This window comes from Nipponia nippon, unplaced genomic scaffold (genome assembly GCF_047370975.1).
Source record: "Nipponia nippon isolate SJK-2023a ecotype South Korea unplaced genomic scaffold, ASM4737097v1 scaffold_5, whole genome shotgun sequence".
Lineage (NCBI taxonomy): Eukaryota > Metazoa > Chordata > Aves > Pelecaniformes > Threskiornithidae > Nipponia > Nipponia nippon.
The window spans coordinates 17,984,138-18,007,042 of record NW_028262369.1 but is presented as its reverse complement, the minus strand read 5'-3'; the positions used below and the strand labels follow the sequence as shown (position 1 = coordinate 18,007,042).

Here is a 22,905-nt window from a genome sequence, read left to right as displayed (position 1 = left end):
GTGTTCCAGGCTTACACCTCCAGCAGCCCCAGCAGCGTTTCTGTCAGTAACACCTCGATGCAAGGCACCGTCAGGGATCGCTGACACCACGTGCCAGCTCACCCAGCCGTCACCCTCTTAAAAACCCAGCCTGGTCTCAGTGCACAAGGCAGGGCATAGAGGCTGCCACAACATTTAACAGCTAAGAAAGGGTTTCTTTCTGAGATTAGCTCCAAATCCAATTATATTAATATCTTAATTTATCTTAGTTAATTATATTAATTCATAATCAGCAGCATGACAGAAAAAACAGACGACCAAATCCTATTATATGGCACCTCAGAACGAGGGTAGAACTGCTGTACTAACAACACGTGCACATGCTGACATCAGAAGCACAGTTACATCAGGTCATCCTGGGACATCCAGGATCTTCATCCCTTTTTAATTGGAATATAGTATTGGAAATACATTAAATGAAGTATCTCTTTATTTAGCTACGCTAGACTCGTTTTGGCAAACACAAATTGTGAATTATGTAACCCTAACAGAAAGACAGACGTGATCTGAAACAACGCAAATGAAAGGGGGATGTTTGCAATGCTGCTTTCTTCGCAGTAAGAAGAAATAACTTCTTAAAAATGATGGCATTTCAGACTTCTTCCTACCCACAGGTAGCAGAGACACGGGATCAAGCATGCTCTTAGTGGAGCACAAGGCACAAAGCAACCATTACACAAAACTGTGCATGGTGCAATATTCTCTGTTGTATTTTCGACCTGACTTAAGTGCCAAAGAATCATTTTCATACCTCCCATCTCCTCATCCACCAGAAACGACTGTTCCCTTTCCCAGCTAATCCACTGCCTGCTTCTATCGCACACGAAATCAGACACACACATGTGCAGGGAGGTCACGGTATTTTTAAATTAGAAGCGAGTATTCCAGAAGGGTGACATGGATGGCTCACTCAGTGTGCTACAATTAAAAACCATCCTGTCAATCCCGTCAGAAAATTGCATGCAAACGAACCCCACACTTCCAGCTCCTGGTGTATCCAAATCCTTTTGCCTTAACTTGTTCTGTTGCAAAACTCTACAAAATGACCCCCTTTGGCTCATCTGTCCCAGCTCCCCGTCATTCCTCGGACCGCTGTGCAGTTGCTCCTGGCCCCCCATGTGCCTCGTGCTGGAGGAGCCGTGCACCTGCAGCGATCCAAGGAGCGACCAGATCCCTGCTCGAAGCACCCGTGGTCTCTCCGCTTTCGCCTGCCCTGGAAGCACCAGCCTGGCGTGCTGACGTGACCCAGCGCTGCACCAGCGAGGCAGGAACCGTGTGCGGATGCATCACAGACTTGCCGTTCCCAAATGGATCCAGCAAGGTCCTTGTTTATTATTTAACATAGCCAAACAATTGCTGGAAAGCTTCAAGTCTTCAGAGTGACTTTTTTTTGTTAAATGTAACTGAACAACTTACCTTCTGGAAACACCATTCAAAGGTCGTGCCCCCGAGCCAGGCGTGCCATGGAGAGCTTCGGGAAGGACCGGCCAAGGGCACGGGTCCCCAGGAGTGGGTGCAAAGCAAAGAGAGGGAGGAGCGATGGGCCATACCCTGTTCCGCACTCCCCGTGCTGCCGGGGAAAGAGCTGGCAGGGAAAGCCCCTTGCCGAGGGCATGGCAGGCAGGCAGCAAGGAAAACCCCTGAGTTCCCAAGAAAAATCAATTCACCTCAAATTTCTGCCTCAGTTCCTCGTTTCCTTCTTCTCCCTCGGGAGGCACCGGGACATTGAAATACTCCCCCTCCTCCTGGCTCAGCAGCTTAAACCTGAAGGGACACAGTGAGAACATCGGGTCAGGATGGCAGGCAGGACCGCAGGCAGGCAGGACTGCACCTCCCGCTCTGAGCACAGCTCTGCCTCCCTCATACCGGCATCCAGGTGACCCTTCCCAGGGTCAGAACACCCCCCCCGAACCTCACACCCCCAAACCGTCCCACTCAGCAAGCTCCCAGACACGCACCCGAGTCGAGGGTTGTTTCTGCGGTCCCTCGCTGTACTGGGGACCTCAGCCACCACAGCCTGGGAAGCACATCCACCACCTGCTGCGGTGGACACCACAAAGCACTGACATCTCTTCCAAAACACAAGCCTGACCCAGAAACCCACAGACAAAGCACATCTTTCTCATGATGGCCATGGGCACACATGTGGGCAAGCTCCCTCCCCATTAGCTGCCAAAGCAGGCCAGGCTCCACGGGGAGAGCACGCAGAGCCTGCCGGTGCCGGGCTGGTGCCAACAACCCTGAGCACAAAGCCAAGATGTTCACCAAAAAAAAAAGGAAAAAAGTTTAAGCAGCAATTATCAGAAATCATGGAAATGTCATTCAGGTCTGAGGCGTTTCACACAGCCGCAGGCAAAGCCTTGGCTCCATCGGCGAGCCCCTCCCGGCAGCCAGAGGAGAGTTATCAGCTGGGTGTTATCTACAGAGGCTGCACTGAACGAACAAAGTGCTATTTGCATAATATAGGGACAGACTCTTCCTTTGAGCTTGTTTTCTCCATTAACTGCAGTTGTTTAGATATGAAATATACATCAGAGCTCATTCTAGAGTTTATTCTAGCCAAATACTGTGACAAGGAAAATTACTTAGATCTCCACATACATGATTTTTAAAAGGCTGGGAAAACGATCAGGCTTTGGGCCGCATCAGAAGCCAGCAGCGCACCAACCCCAACCAACACACGTGCGTCCTTACAGGTGACTGGAAATCTGGGGGGAAGTGATTGTTTTCTTCTTTTTTTGCAGAAGAGAAAACGTGTCTCAGTCGGGGTCTGGTTTGTGACACGCGAGGCTCGCGGGCTGAGCCCTGCCACGCACCACCTGCGTGATAACGCAGCCAGGCTCTGCCTGCAGCCCCACGATGGGGTGGTTTTCCCTGGATGGGGTGGTTTTCCCTGGGGTGACGGCACACACTGCCTGCAGCGGGCACCCGCTCGGCAGGACGAGGCGGGCGGCGGCAGGGAGCACCCCCAGCTCTGCCCTGCCCAGCGGAGCAGGCACCCCAAGCCCCAGCTGGGCCGGGGGAGGCCGTGGGTGCCCTGCATGGTGCCAGCCCTCCAGCCCACCTCTGTGTGCAAGAGATGCACAACCCGGCGCTGTGCGGGCAGGCTAGTCCGTCTGCTAATTCCTCCTCCTCTCTGCTTTAAGCGAGACACGGGCAGCTTCCACGGTAGAAAAGCCAGAGTCTGGGGTGTTTGCTCAACTCGTGGAATGCAAACTAATAGCATGCAGGTTTTGGTTTCCAAAAGACATATGATATCTATTTTCAATTCTTACACTTGACATGGAAAGGTAACACAGCTCTCATACATTAGTGGCTAGGGGAAAAAAAAGGGAAATAAAGCGGCATGAGTCCTGCTGGGGGAGATAAAATGGAAATGAAGAGCCCCATTCAGTGCGGGTGTTACAGACCCAATGTGTTCATCTTCCGTGCGGTAAGGAGTAAAGGTAATTACACACTTGGGTAGCATTCCTCCTTTTACTGAACAGTGCCCCTCGGCACCGGTTCTGCTAGTCTGCGTGCTACACAACGGCTGCCCCCGCCACAAATCACAATTCAAAGCGTGTCCCCTCAGCCTTTCACCCGCTCACAGCCTTGCTCTCCTGCACGCCTGATGAAGCCACGTTGCCTCCCCAGTACAGAAACTAATGGAATCCAACCAGAAAATGCTGGAAAATGCTTGCTCAGCAAATGCTTGGCAGGTGATGCCATCTCCTCCTGAAGCCTACGTAGCAAGAGCCCGCAGGGAGCACCAACCCTCCTGGCCATGAACACCAGGCGGAGCAGCCCCGTGTCTGTGCGTGCCCACGGGAGGCAAAAGCCCCTCGAGCTCCGAGCAACCCTGCAAGGGGCAGGAGGACACAGAGGAGGTGATGCAAAGCTGGCCTCTGGCCATCGCGTGGGACACCCCATAGCCCACCACAGCACCAGTGATTCTCACCAGTCTGAGAGGTGGAGCGGCACCTTACACGGGAGCCAAAATGCCTGGTGGTCCTTGAACAGAAGGATGCTAGTAAAGTACGATGGGCTGCCACATCTTCCACTGGGTACAAAAAGATCAGGACTGCTTTTTGCCCATAGTATTTTTAAAATAATTGCAACTCTTACCATCCATCAACTCCCGACTTCTGCAGCTCAGAAATCCCAAAGGACAAGGAGCCCATGAAATCATTCCTGCTGGTCAGATCCCAGTCCCAAATCTCCACAGACAACCGTCTGTCTTTGTCCGCCTCTTTCAGTTGGCTGGAAGGGAGGAAAGAAAAAGGGATGGTTTTATTCTGGAAGCTATTGCTACACCACCATGCCCCTCCATGCTCCATAAGAACACGGATGCAAAATGAAGGGATGGTCTTCAGCTCTCTAATATTTAATTTCCCGACCGCATCCGTTTCAAATGGAGAATGCAGAGTTCCTGCCCTGAAATGCTTGGCTTTGATCAGGGGCCAGGGCAGAGGTCTGAGCGTTTCTGAGCTACGCTTACAGGACTGAAAAGAATTATTTCTCAGTTGAATCAGCTTAATGTCTGAATAATTAAATCAGAGCAAATACAATCACATTAATTCTTAGGGGTGAGAAAAATTATTTTACAAGTTTAAACATTTTTTTTGTACTTACAATTTAAATGTCTCGTTCCACTCAGGATTCAGGGAGCACTTGATAGTTTTGGTCTTCTGTTTGCTTTCATTTTTGGGGTCAGGGATTAGTTTAAGCTTCACGTAGGGATCTGACAAGCCATTAGGATCCATAGGAACTAGGTTTTTAGCATCTCTTACTGGGGAAGAGAAAAAGGATTAAATTCAGTACTCAAACTATAAAAGCACCCAGTTGACAACTTCCCTCTGTGCCAAGAGTAAGTGTGAAAATAGTGATTAAAAACAGAATTAAAACTGAATACGTGCAGAGACGGACATTACATGAGAAACGATACACAGTTATCAATGCAAAGCAAATATAGCTCTAATGGACAAGGGAGGCTGAAGGATCAACTCAAGAGATTGGTTTTACTTTCTGATAGGATGATTTGTTGTTTGCTCTCAGTTTTAAACAGTTTACAGCTGCTTTGTTTCCTCTTGCGCCTTGGTAAGCAGAATTGCACTGATTTGTACCTTCCTTTTGGGAGAGGCGGAAGCTCGGGGACGGTGCTTTCCATGGACAGTGGAAATAGCAACGAAGCAGCCATGACCAGGGGAGAGCAAGCACAAGAAAGCACCAGCACAGTGGCCAGATCCAGCACCGAGCTCTCCTTTTGGGTCCCCCTGGGCTCAGCTGCCGTGGCCTCGAGGGACCAGGGGGATGCCTGCAGGGAGCAGCGTGGCTGCCGGGCTTGGCAGCATCACCCCAGCTCTGGAAGCCGGAGCATCTCCTTGGGGAGCAGGAGCAGAACAAGGAGCAGAAGAGGGGACAGCAAACCTGCGGGCAACCTCGACTGCCTGTAATCAGATTGCAGCTTTGACAAATTAAATACAATCAGGCTGATCTAAGTCTCTTTCCCCACGTTAAGTCTAAAAGGGTCTGTCTTCTGGGAGAAGGGTCTCATCTTCCCTTCAGTCCAAGGAAAGATATCAGAGATGGAAAGTCTGACAGGATATGATGGAGCACAGCTGTAACCAGGGGGAGAGCTGCTTGCAAGAAAGTCCAGAGCAGAAACCCCCCTCCCCTGCACCGCAGCCAACAGACACAGGCTCTCCTGCCCAAACCGCCCAGGCCTGAGCGGGCAGCACTGCCCGAGCAGTGGGGGGGGGCTTCCCTCCTGCCCAAGTGTTGTGGTTACGGAGCCCCCCGCCCCTCCTCAGCAGCCGGCACGCTGGCAGCCCCTCAGCACCGCACGCCATCACCTCCCCAGGTCCAGTGCACACCTCAGGGATCAGGCACAAAGGGTCATGCCGTGTCGGGAACAGGGAACTTGGTGCTGCCTGAAATCCCACCAGATCACACCAGCAGCTCTGCTGTGAGGTTCACTGTGGACACAGCTTCACCCCATAATGCTGAGGAGGAGAGGACTCCAGCTGTGTCTGCGGTGCTGCAGGATGTTAGAAGATGCTTTCAGAGAATCAGCAAGAGTAAAAACAATTGCTCGGTTGCCAAATCACCAGCAAGGCATAAGGCATCCTGATGCAAGGTTGGGAGCCAGATAGTTTTGAAAAGCAAATTAATGTTCTGAAATCTGCAATCTACTGCTGTCCTCCTGAAGTATCGCCCAATTTCCGGCTCTATGGAATAAAACTTGTAGCCAAAATTCAAATCTGAATTTATAAACTAGCTCATTTATCAAACACGATGCCCTTGACAGCAGCTCCTGAGACAGAGAGAGGCAAGCCTGCCAGGAATCGCCTGCTGCCCATTTACAGGTGCCCAGGCAGCCTTATCGATTCGGCAGCACTAGATATTCTTCGGACTCCTGAGACGAGGCAGCCACAGGAGCCAGAGCCGTCTCCTGCCCCTCTGGCAGAAGGGGAAGGAATGACTTCATTACTGATGGCCCCAGAAGCAGCGACATACAGCGACCTTGCCGCATATGCTGTCATGCCCAGGACAGGTCGGACCTCTTTGCTGCGAGGTTGAGGCCTGCCAGCGGTCGGTGAGGTCAGGGATGCAGATGCAGCAGCTGCTCGGCATCGGCATTTACAAAGAGCTTTCTCTGCTCGTGTGCAAGAAGCAGCTTTGCTGTCTGGAAGAGGGGGAGGACACGTGGCGAGGCTCCGGTCCCTGGGGCAGTCCCCCCCCACAGGTTGTTTAGGCAGCAGCGATCTTGCTTTCCCAGCAGGAATGAACGCCAGGACCTGGGGACCCTGCACACCACACCGCTCCAAAATCTGCCGTCGTCCCCAGGGAGGGTGCTAAGGGGGGTTGTGGACACTGGACCATCCTAAAAGCACTTGTGAGAAGATGCCCAAGGAGGAGGATTCACCCTTCCTGTACCGGAGAGGCGCGAGGCCTGAAACTTCTTTAAACAGACAACAGGCATCTCTGGAAGACAGTAAAATATCAGACCCAAGCAGCTTTCAAGCTTCTCCAGTTATTGCCCATTTGTTATGTACTGCACGGGCTGCTCTCCAAGTTAGGGCCAGCTTTGCAGAAGCACTGGGCCATCCCTCCACAGACCCCATAGGGGTAAAAATGCGTGGCAGTGCCAGGGCTGGTGAAGCAACAGCACGCGATGTGCATTACCTGCTCTGCAAGAACCTCATCCACATAACGAACCTGCACAGCCCCACGTCTTGTGAGAGCAGCCCAACAGTCGTGCCTTCTTCCGCCTATAACTGCTTGCCGCGACACACGCAGCATGACTTCATTTCTATAATGTCCTAACAATTATTTTCATGTGCCATTTAATAAAGGAATTATTTTTTTTTTTTAAAGTATGGACAGAAATACCGGCTCTGCACTTCAGAGGATGCACAGCAGTTTATTCTGTGGCTTAATTTGGACTCTCAGTCAAAATCTTCTGTGGAAAGCTTTGTACCATCCAAGCAGAAAGGCTTGCAATCTGCTGTGTGAAATCTCTAAGTAATGAGTTTAATTTCCAAGGGCCCCGCCAAGGCTCTGCACTGATACAGCTGAAATGCCTTCCTCTCCCTCACCCCTTATCAGAGGAGAAGAATACATATTTTCTCATCACCATTATAAGCTTTTATCTGTTCCTTTCTGATAGGAAAAAAGGCAATCTTTATAACCATGTTCTTGAATTATAAAACACAAAAGCGTATCAGAGAGAAGACCCACAATAGGTCCTGCCAAGGCACTACCTGACCGGCAACGAGCCCGCAGGGGAAGCAGTCTTCATAGGCTTTGTAAACAAACAGCAGGAATTGCTTTTGCTGTTTTTGCAGACATGGGAAGTGCCGTGTATGGGGAGCCCGGCACTCCTGTACCCCTGCCCCCAGCCCAGAGCCCTGCCAGACTTTCCCCTGCCCCACGCCATACACTTTCATAGCTCCATCCTTAACTCCTCGGCTGGTCCGACCACAGCCGTCACAGCCGCAGGCAACCGCCCCGCTCCTTGCGCTTCCCTGCAGGCTCCTGCCTTCATCCAAGCACAGGGGACCAGGGCTCTCTGCCTGCACCCCGCTGTGCTGCCATGGCAGGGGGAATGATGCTCCCAAGTGCCCTGCTGAACCAGGGCCTCTTAATACCCCCCACCGCAACTCTGCTGAGCTGTTAGTACCTTTTATTACCTTCCTGGCTTTAAAATTATTACGAAAATGTATTTTCAATGACCCTGACCATCTGCAGCACAGGGAGAGCGAGAGCCCTGGGGGGAGATCTCATCTCCATGCCAAAAGCGGACAGCCCACTGCCACTCGCTGTCATGCAGGACCACTTAAACCAGGTGTGTCACGGTACTGGGCACCAAATCGTGCCCACCCCAGCGCCAGCGCAGGTCCTGCAGCCAGTATCTGGGGCAGGCATGGTCCACGCTGGTGACCATTGCTCTTCATGTGCCCTGGGGGTCAGCAGAAATCCCTGGGGGCTCCTCACCCCCCCAAGACAGACAGCAACAGCCACTGTGCGACCAGCAGAACTAACCCAAGAGCTGGAAGGAGCTGCTCGCTCTCAAGACTCAAACTGGATGATGTCCCCTTAGAGAGAGAGGATACAAAATTATGTCACACTGAATCAACGCTCTGACTTTGCTCCATGTTTCACTGTCCAAACGGCCAGCGTAACGTCCTCTGGAGACAAATGAATAAGCCTTCATCATTTATCAGGCCATTGTTCACTTCTTTAAAGAACAGGAAAAATAATTCCTGACCCTTATAGTCAATCAGTTTATGCCCTGAAGCATGAGATTTGATTACCTCATGTTATTATCTAAGCACACAGACCTAAAAATTTCATTAATGGGAATAATTTTATCTATTCATTTAAAAAAACTAAAATGCTTCCACTTGACCTGAAGTAACTTTCTGACTTTTCAAGCAGAAATCAACAATTAAATGAAAGAAAAATAAAAACCTCAAGAAGCGTAGTAGCAATACCTCGTGTCGGGGGAAATGTGCTGCTCTCCAACCGCTTATGGCATTTGTTTGACAGTTAAACTTCATGTAAAATAGTTTTACATGTCATATTCTGACAGTTTTGTGCATCATTAAGAAATAGTAACATCATTATTAATAGTGATGAGTAAGAATATTACAATCCCATTTAAAGCAGCCGGTCTTAAATCACTTTGGGTACCAAGCCCAGCTACAGTTCCTGGTGCCTGCTGAGGAGAAGCTGCCCTGGTTTCAGGCTACGGTCAGGAAGATGCATGGGTGAGTCCTGGACTTCACCGGCTCTGGGGGGGTCTGGGGCGAGGGCAGTGCTGGCAGTGCCCACATCCTCCTCCACACACCGCAGGTGCCTGCGCACGCTCACGCTCAGAGGGGACACGTGGGTGCGCGTGAGCAAGCGAGCGCTGGGCGCAGGCTGCGGCTCCGCTGGGGGCTTGGCAGCACCCGGCATGCTCCTTTTCCAGCGCCCACGGCACCACGGGCGTGGGGAGCATCACCGCACCGCCAACGGCCGGGATGCTCTCACTGCTGCGCACCGGGACTGGCCCAGGGGCCCCGGACAAATAACCCTGATTTTACACCAGTTCCTTCCCCCTCTGAAGCATTTGCAGAACATGCTGCCTGTGACCCAGCGCCCTGGTGAAGCCTCGGCAGACCAAGACCACCAGCCACAGCTCCGCAGTGACAGCTGCTCGGCCAAGGCTCTACAGGGGCAGTGGTGATGCTCGGGGGGAGATTTCTGCGAGGAAGAGCCTCTCCTCCGCCCGGGAGGCACTGCAGGAAGGGGTAGTACTGGCCTGGGGACACCGCTCCACGGCCATGGGAACGAGATGTCACCCACTCTGCCTTGTAGAGCCAGGGCAGGTAGAGCTGGTTGAATGATATTTGAATAATTTGTTCTGCAAAATTTGCAATAGTTTCCAAATAAATTATTCAGACAACATCTTTTAATTACTCAGCCAGCTGTAACTGCAGGAACAGGCTTGGGAAGAGACGCTTATTTCAGACACCCACATCTCCAACGGAAAACACAGGGAGAAATATCACTATAACAAATGCCCAAAGCAGGAGGGAACACAGCCTTTTTAGGCAGCTTGTTCTGGCCATGGAGGTTGCTGCCAGAGGCTGTGAGAGCAGGGCAAGGCCCTTCCTCCAGCTCCACTGAGAGCTGTGCCCTGGAGAAGCGAGCCAGGCAGCTCTGGAGCAGCCAAATGCCACTGGATCGGGGATGGATGCAGTGCGCAGGGGTGCGTGGCATCCCCCTCCCTGCCTGACTCAGTGATAGGGAGGACTCCTGCAGGTCTCCACCAGGAAAGGGCCCCTGGAGGCCACTTCACCGCCAGTCCCACCACCACATGGCATGGTCCTGCTGAGCTCTGCTGCCAGCCAAAGGGGTGGCAGGCACGAGAGGATGGTTTCTGACTCTGCTCCCAGGACTGTGCTTCACCTGGGGTAAAACCAGCCCCACATCAAGCAAAGGGTGATGGTGCCCCATCAGCAGCTCCCCAGGGAAGGCAGCAGCTGAGGCAGACCGCAGCCCAACTCCAGGTCTGCTCCCCACCTCCGAGGTGGTTCCAAAGGGACACTGCTCACCTGAGCCCCAGAGCAGCCACCCTGCCCAAACGGGCTGGGCTGGCCTCATACCTGGGGGCATGGGAGATGCTGCATAGCCCTCCAGGAAAGGGCTGCAGCTCGCCCCATCACCTTCCTGGGGTCCTGTGTCTTCTGTTCGCAGCTGGTAGCCAGGCTTCCATGGGAAGGCAAGATTAATATGCTGGATAAATAAAGACCAGAAAGTTCTTTGCTAAATATGCAGTGCCATATGGGGGTTCACTTTTATGTTTAAAAAAAAAAAAAAAAAAAAAAGCCTACAACAAAACCCACTCCTACCCCGCTCTTAAAGACAGCTTACACTGGCTGCCAAATCCTTTACCTCCATCTCTGAGTAAGCAAGGCCATTACAACATATTCAGTGCAGATAATTCTGCTCCCCATAGGCCACCAAAGAAAAAAAACCCTTCCGAAGGTCCTGCTCATTGCAAGGAGAGGTCAGAGCTCAACCACCTCATCCCAGCCCATTCACCTCACCATGGCCTTGGACAGCAAAACGCTGTGCCATGCCAGTGGCACCCCCTATTTCACATGCCAGTGGCACCCCCTATTTCGCACCTCTTAAGCAGGATTTTGGAGAGGGGAAGGCTCTCGGGCTGACCTGCAGCACTCATCTTCCTCTCTCCAGCAGCACGCACCCAGCTGGGAGAAGCTGCATTCCAGCGAGCATCCTGTGCTTGGATTAACACCCTCGTGCATTAAAACATTTAATTAATGCTTTGCAGAAGAATATATTTGCACATGCTTATACAATAGAAAAGGCACAGGACTCATTATGGCTGCATCTTCCTGGGCCGGTGATTATTAATTAATGCACTTCCAGCTCGTTTATCTAATCACAGCATAATTGGCTTCAGTTTTGGTCAATGTTTTACTTCATCAGCTCGGTAAATAGCAAAGCTCCGGTCCTGGCAGCCTCTGCCAACACTGCAGGTGCAACAGGGATATCAGCTGTAACCCCGAGCTGGCGCCGCTTTCCCACAGGTCCTAATGGGGGTCTCAGCTTTGCAGGAGTCACCGGGGATGTCAGCACACTGCTGGGACACTTGAGAGGGGAGGGAACCCAATATTATCCCCATGCTCCAGCAGCCCTTGCACGAGGACAGGCCATGCTCTGCTTTCAGATGCACACAGGTCAAAGTCACCTAAGCATACTCCATCTCCCATATACACCCCGGGATGTGCAGCATAAACCTATCATGTTTTTTCTGCATTTTAGTCCCTGTAGACCACCGCTTCCCTGAGATAAGTGACAAACTGCCCAACGCCCCGCTGGGCGCAGGGAGCTCCCCGACGGGACACACCAACAGCCGACGGGCTGCAACTCCCACCTGAACAGAGCAGCAGGAACAGCCAGCTCTTGGCCACAGGAGAGGAGCGATGCACAAGCAGAGTCCTCCATGCAACCTACTGTCTCACCATCTCAGAGGCGCAATAGATTTAATGGCCTCCAAGCCCAGCCTTCATATTCTCTCACTCCTCCATTCCCAAAACTCAGATATTCACATCTCTTAATACCAGAGGCTCAGAATAACCTGCATTGGGAAGCTTTTCTATTATGGAAGCAAAAATGTGCAACGCCTTGATGACATTTTAATTTGCTACAATTTCCCACTTTATTCAGCAGTCTTTTCCCACTAGTAAGATACTTGATCAAAGCCCAGACCAGAACACAGACTGTGAATATACATTTGCTTTTGTCCAACATCAGCCAAACGATGCCCTGCCACACTCCATCACATCTGCCTCCCGCATGAGGGGGTTGAGACACGTACCCCACATCGGTCCCACTCCACAGCATCCTGACACCACATCCTAGCCAGACCTCACGCACCGGCGGGCGCGGATGTGCCGTCCCATGTGCTGGGATTGCTGTTACGCTCACAAGTCTCTCTTTTCTTGTTTCTTTCAGAAGAAACTGGGTGTTACTGTTGATGCCAGGGTAAGAGGCATCCATCCTCACTGTATGGCTGCCCTTGGAGCCAGCAGGACCTGACTTGTGGACACAAACCACCTCCAGGGAATCCTCTCTTTATATTTAAGGCAAAGCCAAGAGTTGTAACAATCTTGGAGTGGGAAATACTAATGACAAGTATCTGCAGACTCGCTGGGTGTACAGGACCGGATTCCCTGAGTGACTGGGGTAGAAACTGCCCAAGTCAATTAAACATCTTTAAGTGACATCTGAAGGGAATTCACTTGCTGTGGCAATTGACACATCTCAGAGCACTGCTAAGTACCCAAATTTTGTTTACCAGGCCCAAAAGATGACTTCTCTTTTGTCAAGCAGCTCAAGCTAAATAACCCAGCCCACACTACCTACTTTGTATGACAAAGCTGCGAGCAGGAGTTTGCCATGGTTTACACAGTGGGCGAGAGAAGCAGAGATCTCATTTCGCCACTGGAGGAGAAGCGACAGAGCCGTCCCCGGGCTGGGCTGCGCTCGCTCCCCAGCCCGCTGCCACATCCAGCACCATCCGACTCCACAGCAGCTGCGCAGCGATGCTCAGCTCTGGTGGCCTCCAAAGCTGCTGCCGGAAAATGCCACACAACTTGCATCCACCTCTTCCAAAAGTGAAAGAAAGTCCTAATATTGTATTATGAAAATCATGGTATTGATGTAAGAAAGTCAAAAAGCTGGAGAGACTTCGCCCTGAAGGGCCTCCCAGGAGGCAAAGCCCACAGCAGCTCAGGTCACTTGCTTCCAAGGACACTCATGGGACCCTCTCCCGGCAGTGCCGTGCACAGCACCGATCGCTAGGATGCTTTATTGTGATTTAAAACAACACATTTAGCAAGTGGAGCTGTTAACGCAATCAGCCATTTCTAGCCAGCTGCTTGGGGTTTACCAGCCTCATGCACTCATTCCCTGGGTCCGGGCTGTTCAGTGCTGAAGGTAAGCGCTTTTAACTCCAGCCAGCCCAAATGCACAGGAATGCCGGCCATCCAAACACAATCCTCCTGCTGCTGAAATCCATCTCGTCTAATTAGGCTCTGAGCCAAAGCCTGCCTCCTACCAGGAGGCGACGCAGGACGCCGAGCACAGCCAGAGCCAGTCTGTGCCAGGGACCAACAGCCAAACCAGCCCCACAGAAGGAGCATGCCTGAGCCAGGGACATCACCTGCAGCTGGTTCCCCTTCGCACAAAGCAAAACCCTCAGTGCCCCAACATGGAGAGCACATCCTGGTGAGGGGAGGCAGCGTGTGGGTCAGGGCTGTCCCAGCCGGCTCCATCTCGGGGCCTCGCTCACGCCCCTGGGCTTTCGATGATCACAGAGTCCCCACGCAGCTCACGCTGACACTTCAGAAGAGAAGTGCTTGCCAAAGGCATGTATTTAAGTGCTTTGCTGGATGAGATGCAGATTGTTTTGTGCCCTAATTAAAAAGGCCCTCAGAAACCTCCTGTATTTTGGAAACCGCCTCTGGCTGGTGGAGCTGCGAGCCCTGTCCCCAGCACGGAGCTGGGGGGACATGCTCCACAGCCTCACCTCGCTGAGCCAAGGGCGCAAAGCCACAGGCATTAGGAAGGTACCATTTATTTGTCCAGATGCCCTATTATTAGACAAAGCCACGCATTTTTCATCACTGGGAACACCAATAAATCCCAGTGCTTCAGCAACCCCCGAGCAGGAGCAGACAATGGCAATGCAGGGCTCTGATTGCAGCGTGCAAAGCTGCACTCCCGGGTGCACCCATTATACAATTACATTCAATGTACAGCATGAAAGGAGCTGTAACAGAGCCGCTCTCTGAACATAAAGGAGTGATTAACACCACAGACCCAAGAGCTGGGAAGCTAATTAGGAGGGCCAGCTCTGCAGGTTCCCACCGCTGCTGCTGTGGGCACAGCCTTGCAGACTGCCAAAGCCACGGCTGCACCGGACCCCAGCCCCGGTCTCCCCTGGTCCATCCCGGGCCCTGGTTGGCAGAGGGGCGGCCATGCTCGGCCTCACAGAGGTGCACTGGGGCTGGTCCCGGCTGCCGGCCTTCTCCCCCCTGCCCTCCGAGCAGGCATCAGCCAGGGACAACACTGCTGGCTTATTAAACCACACGCAGCTGATGGAAGTCAACCTCATCGAGAGGCAGCCAGGGCTGTCTTGTGCATATTTTGTAGATTTTGAGAAATCTAGGGGTTTGGCTACCGAATTTCAATCCCCCGCTCTACAGGGGCCAGTGCCTGAAGTCTCACCAACCCCCCAGGAACCGATACAAATGCTCTCACTAGCCTCCTACCCTACAGCTCTGAGGTTCATCCTGGTTCTTCAGAACTAAGAATAGGTTAAAAACATTGAAATTTGGATCTTTCTCATGTTATTATTGTAATTTTTACAATCTTAGTATCTGGCAGACCGTGCCGTAGGCAGGCCCGTGCTGTGCCAAGTGCTGTAAAAAAGGAAAGTGCAAGCACAGCCCTTGCTGAAGGAAAGCACAGCCTACGGCCGACCCCAGGACTGCTCCGTCCCTGCAAAACATCCATTGCTCCTTCCCTGCACCACGGTACGTTTTGGGGTCAAAACCGCACCTCGCAGCAGTGAGGTTCACAGTGCAAGTCTGTGTTATGTTTAAACTCGTCTCCTCCTTTGTTGATCTTCATTTTGTGAGCTGAAGATGGTGAGCATTCACTGCACTGGTAGCACCAGTGCCTCCTACCTGCTGCCATCACGCAGAGTGCAAGGGGGGAGAAACGCTGCTGGAGCAAGTCATGGTCATCTTCAAAAAGGGAGACGCAAATAGATGCAATTTTTTGGGTCACTAGCTAACGAAACAAGTAATTCTAAGTCAAACAACACACTTTGTTTAACCAAAAAGCTGTGCTTTCCGTTGGGAGTAAAAGGTTATCTGTACAAAGAAAAAAAAAAATTAAAAAAAAAATCAGAGAAAGGGTGAGAAAAGAAAAAACACACTGCCAAAAAGCATATGGCAAATTCCTGTCGAATTTGTAAAGTCGATGAAAAAATAAAAGTATTTGGTTCATCGTCTCCATTGGCCATGCCTGTGCTGCCACCTGCAGGCACTTGCCCCTGCCCAGCCAAATGCTGCCTGCTCTGCCTGCTCCTTCCAACAGCCAAGCACTCAACGACCTTTCATGTTTTAACACTACAGTTGTGATGCTCTTTGCCATGGGAAAGTCTACTAGATTTCTCAGCAAGGGTCTCCACACCTGGTGGGATGGAAAGAAGATCTTGCTCCAACACCAGAACCTGCGTTTTACCATGCAGCTGGGACCAAAGGTGCCCAGGCACCACGGAAAGTCCCTCAAAACAGACCCCTGCCCTCCACCACCCCAACAGCTTCAGCCCACTACAGCATCCTGCACCGCCTGCTTAAACCAGCAGAGGTGTATTTAGGGAAAGCAGGCATCCCAGCACTGAAATCCCATTGTCTGGCATGACTGAGGCTCAGCGTGCCACGATGGGCAATGCTGCCTGTGCTTGGCTGCATCGCTGCCCGGAGCTGAGCCTCTGCCTGCTCCATGCTGAGATAGGGACAGTCCTGGCACAGGGAGAGCATACGCAGTGTGTGAAAATGCTGACAAATATTTAGGATTGACCGTAGGGGTGATGGGAACAGTGGCTCATCCGTCCCTCAGTGCAGCCGACCCCGGAGCCATGAAACCCTGTCCACAAGCTGGACAAGGTCCATCTTAAAGTTGGTTTCTGATCTCACTGCTCAGACCTGACCTCCTTGCTTTGTAGAAACCTCCTCCTCCTTTCCTGCTAACCTCCGTGCTCATTTGTACTTCAACAATTAGTTGCCATATGTCTTCTCCATCCTGAACTGCTTCCAGTCCCACAGCACCCACTGGAAGGGCAGGCAGGTGGGTGAGCAGCCAGGCTTCCACCTGCAACCCAAAACCCCCAGCCCGAGCACCCCAGCAGTGGGGCTCGCCCCCCCAGCCAGAGCTGCCTCCCCACCCCTGCCAGGTTCGGGGCGCTCCGCCACCCACCCATCCATCGCCGCACTGTTGCTTCCCGTCCTTGATGGAAATCCACCCCCTGCCTGACCCAAACTGAAATTTCCACAGAAAATGTGTAAAGGGCATTTTCCACCAGAAATCTGTTCCAGCAGAAGCCTGCCGGCTAGCTCAGCCCGCTGCCTCCCCATGCCGGGCACGGTCCCCGTGGAAGCCGCTCTCTGGCTGTGCCCCCCTATGCCACCCTGGGGTGGCCGAGGCAGGTTCCACAGGAAGAGACACCAGTGGCTTTTTTGGCACACAGAGTCAGCGGCACAGACCCCTCCGAGCAGCCCAATGCCCTGGCCACGTCTGCAAGAGCAGCTGCCTCCATGCAGAGCGGCCAGCCATGCCATGCCATGCCATGGCTCTTCCAGCCCAGCCATGCCATGCCATGGCTCTTCCAGCCCAGCCAGACCCCCATGCCACTCTGCAGGCGAAGGCCCCAGCCGCTCAAACCCAGACCACCCCTCCGCCGTGCTTTCTGCCACCTCTGCAACAAGCCCTGGCCACAACTTGAGGGCGAATGTTTCAGGATCTGGCCTCTCCCTGCCAAAAACGTGGCAATACAAACCCAGTCGTTATTTGAGGGCTTTGCCTTGTTGAAGCAAACAGACACCAGGGGAATGGAAATGTCTGTTGACCCACCGGAGAAGAGCCAAAGCTAGCAACCACAGCACCCAGCCTGCGGTCTGCACGGCACGCGGCTCCCACATCTCCCGAGGGCTGGCTGACCACGTTTGCTTTGGGTCCGAGCAGACCTTTCCACCTGCCCTCCAAGTTCCAGAGCGAAAATCCCGAGCCCCTCACCTGCCGGAGGGGCAGGAGGGAAGGCAGGGCTCCCCACCTCGGCAGCCAGCGCACAGTCTCTCCTCTCTCAAAGTGCTCCCACTCCTTCGTTAGCTATGCGGCAGAGCTGGAAAGCACAGTACGTTTCCCTGCCTTTCTGGAAAAGCCAACAGATGACATGTTTTCACCAACACCTCCATAAAGGGCCAGAAATAAAACAGTCTTTCAAACCCAGCTGAAGAAAAGAAAATCCAGCTGCACAGAAAGGGGCCGGGGGAGTTTCTCCCCTGCCTTCGGAGCTATGGGAACACAGCTCCAGTGCCAGGGAGCCTTGGTGCCAAGCGGGAGGGTGAGCTCTGTGCCCCATCAGCCTCCGCCTGGCCTCTGATGGGAGGCTGGCTACCAGTCCTGCCTCATCCTCTGGAGGGAAGGTGCTGGGAAGCAGGATTTCTGTGAAAGAAAGTTCTATGTGGTTTATTGAAGCTCTTCTTTAAGAACAAATAAAATTAGAAAGAAAATACAAAAAAGAAACACAACTTTTTTCAGTTTTTCATTAGTATTTTCAATAACTTGGTATTTTTCTTGAAAATATTTCTGACAGCTCTCTAGGCCAGAAAGGATCCTGGCTCTTCTCCACGCTCCCGGATCATGCCTGAGCATTTCCTTATGCGAGGCTGGGGTCACCCATGCCACCTCCTGCCCACCCTCGGTCACCTCCATGAAGCGCGAGAGCCGCTGTGCCCAGCACGGACCAATGCTCCCCTCGGTCTCCCATCACCCTGGGGGGACTGGCTCGGGCTACCCCTCGCCGAAGCAGAGAAGGGGCAGTCGGGGCTGGTTTGGGAGCGCTGGAGCCCCGCCACCAGGATCACACGCGTTGTAGCTGTCTCTGTTTGGATCTGCTCTGCTGAGCCTGCCCTCCCAAGCAAGAAGGAGTCAGCCCAGAGCAGCGAGACCTCGACAGCCTCACACTCTCCCTGGGGAACAAAGCGCCTGTTAGAGCGGCGATGAGCGGAGCGGGATGCCTCAGAGCTGACTCCATCCCACTGAAGCAAACCCTGTGAATGTCGCGGCATCTCCTGCTGCCAGCCCAGCCGCCCTGCGGGATGCTGGAAACCAGACTTCTGCAGGGGGGAGCCAGCCAAAGCTGGTGGGACCACAGAGAAGGATCCAGTCCTTGTTATCAGTGTCATCAGCCTGGTACCCCCCGGGGCCTACTCAGAGGGGCTGCTGACCTTTGCAGCGTGGGCAGGTAGGTGGCATTTTACACCCCACGGTCTTAAATCATCCTGTGAATAACCGTGAACAGCTCGGCAGCCCCCTGCAGAGACCGTAACCGCCCGGAGCTCCCTTGGTTACCCAGCGTGGGCAGAAACCTCCTTCCCCAGCGCAGCACTGGGCTCAGCCTTCATGAGACAAACCCCAGCTCTTCTGCAAGCTGCCTGCCTTGCCGGCAGAAAGCTCTCCCTGCCTCCTACCCCCTGCCGGCACCCGCACCACAAGATGCCGTCACCAGCGCCCAGAGAGTCTCACTTCTTCAGTCTGATCTCTCCATGCAGGGGACAAGAGGCTTTATAAGAATATAGCTTGTATTTCGTGAGATGCTTACAGGTCACGGGGGAAGAAGTATCTTCTGGGAACTCAAAAGCTGGGTGGCTAAAGACATTAGAGACAGGATAATCCTGTTACCTGCTACAGACTGAGAATGGAGGAGTTCCATGACAGAGGAAACAGGGATGGGGAACAAGGGGTTTCCCCCTGGGTGGCCATCAGGTCCCTGGGACACTCAGGGCAGGGCAGGAGCCTCTGCTGAGCCCTCCTCTGGCCCTGTCTCCCCCCGCCTGGTGCATCCCCAGAGCCAGACACTGAGAGATGGCATTGCCACTCTGCACCTCTCCTGGGGACGCGCCCGCGTGGGATGGCTCCTGCCCACCACCCATCGCTGGGGTAGTCAGATCCACGCAGCCCACGGATCCACACCAGCCCCACTCAGGGCACCCTGCAGAGCGCTGCAGCAGCCTGACCTGCGAGTGCTACACCGTGCCGCAGCTCTCCATCGGGGCTGGGAAACTGCAAGGAAATGTGAAGAACGACGGTTATCTTCACCACGGCAGTGTGGAGGGGCTGATGTCCCTCTGTGCCCCCCGGTGTGTAACCACACCACAGGGACAGCCTGCCCCAGCAGCCTCTGAGCACCAAGGGGAAGGCAGCACGTGCCTCAGATAGAGGGGGAGGCTGTGGAGTCTCCAAACTGGCAGAAGGAGGTTGCAAAGCTCCAGTTAAATAAAAGGACCATCCAAGATTCCCACCAAGATCTGTACTGGCCCAGGTACCATTAAAGGCATGGAAAGAACAGCAGGGAATGGATGTTCATCACAGGGACAGCACAATGCAAACAACATACTTTTTCACACAGCGTAGCTAAACAGAGGAACTTTCTGCCACCCCTTCCCAGCATGCTGTGGATGCTGAATTTTACATGATTCAAAAAACAGTTCGAAAAGTCTGTAACTGGAAAAGCTATTTAGTACAGATAGCCCCTGGAGCCCCAGCCAGTGCTAGCCAGAGGGCAGGAGCGTGCCCAGAGAAGGCTCAAAGCCTTGTCCTGCCTTGCCAGGCACCACTCCTGACCAGCCAGACGCTGGCTGCTGCACTCCCTGGACCCGCCGCAGCCGGCACTGCTGTTGGCACGGCACACGCCAGCAGCGAGGGGCAACCGGGCGACCCCGCGTGCGGGGTTTGTACCTGGGTCGCACACCTACCTACGACGGTGAGCACATCCTTCTCGATGTCAGCCCTGATGTATATCCGTCCCCGACGCTCGGTGTGGTCCGTCCCACACAGACTGGGGACGTTCATCACGCAGCGCTTGTGCACGTTCATCATACAGGCTGCGGGGCAGAGAGAAAGAAAGCGACACTCAGCACTCCTGTCACCTCTGCCAAAGTTCATGGGGTGTTCAGCGGGGACGGGGGGGGAAGAACTTGCCCTCCATTTAAATGGGTATGTTTGTGAGGGATTCTGGGATAAACATGCAGAAAATGGACCTTCAAATGCAGCCAGAGACTCTGACAGAGCCCTGCATGGACACAGGGACCTGCCACCACCAGCAGTTCTGGGTCTTGCCTACAGAGATTACACGGCTTTTAGCCCTTACTCTAATTGCTTGAGTTCTGCTGATTTATCAAACTTCTCTTCCGTCACACCCATGGTGCAATGCTGGGTATTCAAGCAGATGCACCAGGAGCTGATAAGGGGCATTAAAAATTACTTGCGTATGTGTATACATATATACATGTATAAAAATTTTTATATCTAAAATATATAAATATATATCTATATAAATTTATATTTTAAATTCATTTCCACTCGGTAACATTTTAAAGGTGATAATGAATACGCTGTTCCCACAACAGTCGGCAAGCTTCTATATTTATGAGAAAGCCAGCACATGGTGAGCAGCAGAGGATGCTGTTCCCCGCAGGCGGCGTAAGCATGTAAGCAGACGCTGTATATTCACCGTCCTTTTAAATAGGAACGTACAAGATTAACTTGGAAAATAACTGATCTCTCTCTCCATCCCCTCCCTCTTCTTTCATCCCCCATTTTCTCCTCTCTGTACAATAATTCCCCAAGTACTCCTGTGCCCGAGGTCAGGCTTGCGCAGAGCCAAGGGCTCTGGAGAGGCTGTGCCACCGCAGCAGGCACTGCCACGGCCACAGGGTGTCAGTCAGAGCTAGCGCTGCAGAGAACCGAGAACTGGAGATGATGCTGCAGGGGGGATGAGGGTGATGCTGCAGGGGGGATGCAGGCGGGATCCCCCCCGGCTGGGTGCCTTTCCCTCCCCTCTCCCTACAGGACTCACGGGGGCTCCCCACAAGAGGTGAGAAGGTGCCCACTCGTGTCCAGCCCCTCGGGTACCAGCAGCATGCTCCACACCGGTGGCGGAGGGGACAGGCTCCTGGCCACAGATCAGGCAGGCTGAGAGCCCCTGCCCAGGATCTCAGGGTGCCAGAGCCCCCCACCGCTGCAACCGCAGCCACCGGTTACGTCACTTACTGTCACATTTCATCCCCTGGTGAATGAGCCCGTACAGCAACGACCCGCAGTGGTCACAGAAGGTGGGGCTGGAGTACGTGTGGATTTTAAATTTGTGTTTGCTCCGGGGATCCTAGGAGGAAAATACAAGGTAAAGATTATAAACTTGCATCAAATATTGGCAAGGCACCACCGCTCTCCGCATTTCACATGCCAGCTGGCTTCGGAGGTGCTGTTAATGGACTTCAGTCAACTGCCACCGACTGATGTGGACCTTTTCCAAGAGTCGCCAAGATCCAGCTTTATTACTTTTTATATGTGTTGCCATAACAATGAAAAAGCAACGCATTGGCTAGTCTGGGGATTTATCGTTTTTAAATAACTTGGTCTTAGCAGAGAAACCACCAGGTGAAATTGGTACATAAGAACCAACATAAGGGCTGGACACTACTCAACTTCCACGTCAACCCAGTGGGGTAAAGCAGGAAAAAACACCCATGATTTCCATCTATATTAAGACTACCCAGTAAACATCTTTGTGCTCTGGTGCCAACCCCTCCCCAGCACACTCCTAGGGAATCAAGCCGCTCAGGATATACTTTAATATTTCGAGCTTTCTTAAAACCAACAGCACACTGTTCTGCAACAGCAGAGCATGCGAAACCAAGAGAGCCCAGTTTACCCCGGACACTGTTTGCCGTCTCGCACAGGCACCTTGCAAACAGGGCTCCTGGACTCCAGCAAGGGCCTACAGAAGTTAAAGCCAGACAAATTCAAATGAGAAACAACTTCTCAACAGGGAGATAGGATCAACCACTGGAACAAATGACTGAGGCAGTCCAAGGATTTGGTATTTCTCGGTACCTTCTCCATGCAAGGCAAGACAATTCTGGAAGCCCTGATCAAACCTCAGTTATTCAGCCCAATGCAGAGCAACTTTAAGACAACATAAAGCTACACAGGAGACAGGACTAAGCAACAGAACATTTCCTACTGGCCCCAAAGCAGCACAGACAGCATTGGTTTAAGTTGCTGTGGTTACTGGAGAAGCTGGGGCAGCAAATGCAGAGCCCCAGCAGCAGCCTGCTACTCACTGCCCTGCCCCGGGAGCTGCAGAAACCCCAGTGGAGGGGCAGGGATGTCACCACCGGGACCAGGCGGGGACCACGGCACAGCGGGGCAGAGCCAAGGCCAGTGCTGGGGTGGGCAGCGTTGTTCCTGCAAGGAGAGCCCGAAGCAGCATGGCTTTGCACAGGAGGGTGCTGGGGCAGCCTGCCCAGATGCTCAGCACGCTCAGTAGCAGCACACACACAAGGGGGAAGACTATGGCAAGTAGCAACTGGCTTAATTTCATCTCAGGTTAATTGTTTACGGGTTAGGGATGAGGCATAGCTCCTGGCTTGGTCATTTGAGCTGCCTGGCTTTTTAATGGCCTGGAAGAGTGCCCGGGCATTAGGAAAGACACCTTTTCAGGGCACTGTA

At 52.9% G+C, this 22,905-nt stretch overlaps 1 protein-coding gene across 2 annotated transcripts in view; it reads right to left on the bottom strand.

Moving 5' to 3' along the window:
- Nucleotides 1-22,905, bottom strand: part of PRKCB (protein kinase C beta) — a 135,692-nt gene that overhangs the window by 46,264 nt on the left and 66,523 nt on the right. For both annotated transcript variants that reach the window (XM_087731190.1, XM_087731189.1), the window contains exons 4-8: nucleotides 21,445-21,556; nucleotides 20,148-20,276; nucleotides 4,654-4,810; nucleotides 4,147-4,281; nucleotides 1,707-1,803 (exon numbers count right to left, since the gene is read on the bottom strand). In XM_087731190.1, the coding sequence (XP_087587316.1) occupies nucleotides 1,707-1,803; nucleotides 4,147-4,281; nucleotides 4,654-4,810; nucleotides 20,148-20,276; nucleotides 21,445-21,556 (630 nt within the window). The remainder of the gene's footprint in view (nucleotides 1-1,706; nucleotides 1,804-4,146; nucleotides 4,282-4,653; nucleotides 4,811-20,147; nucleotides 20,277-21,444; nucleotides 21,557-22,905) is intronic.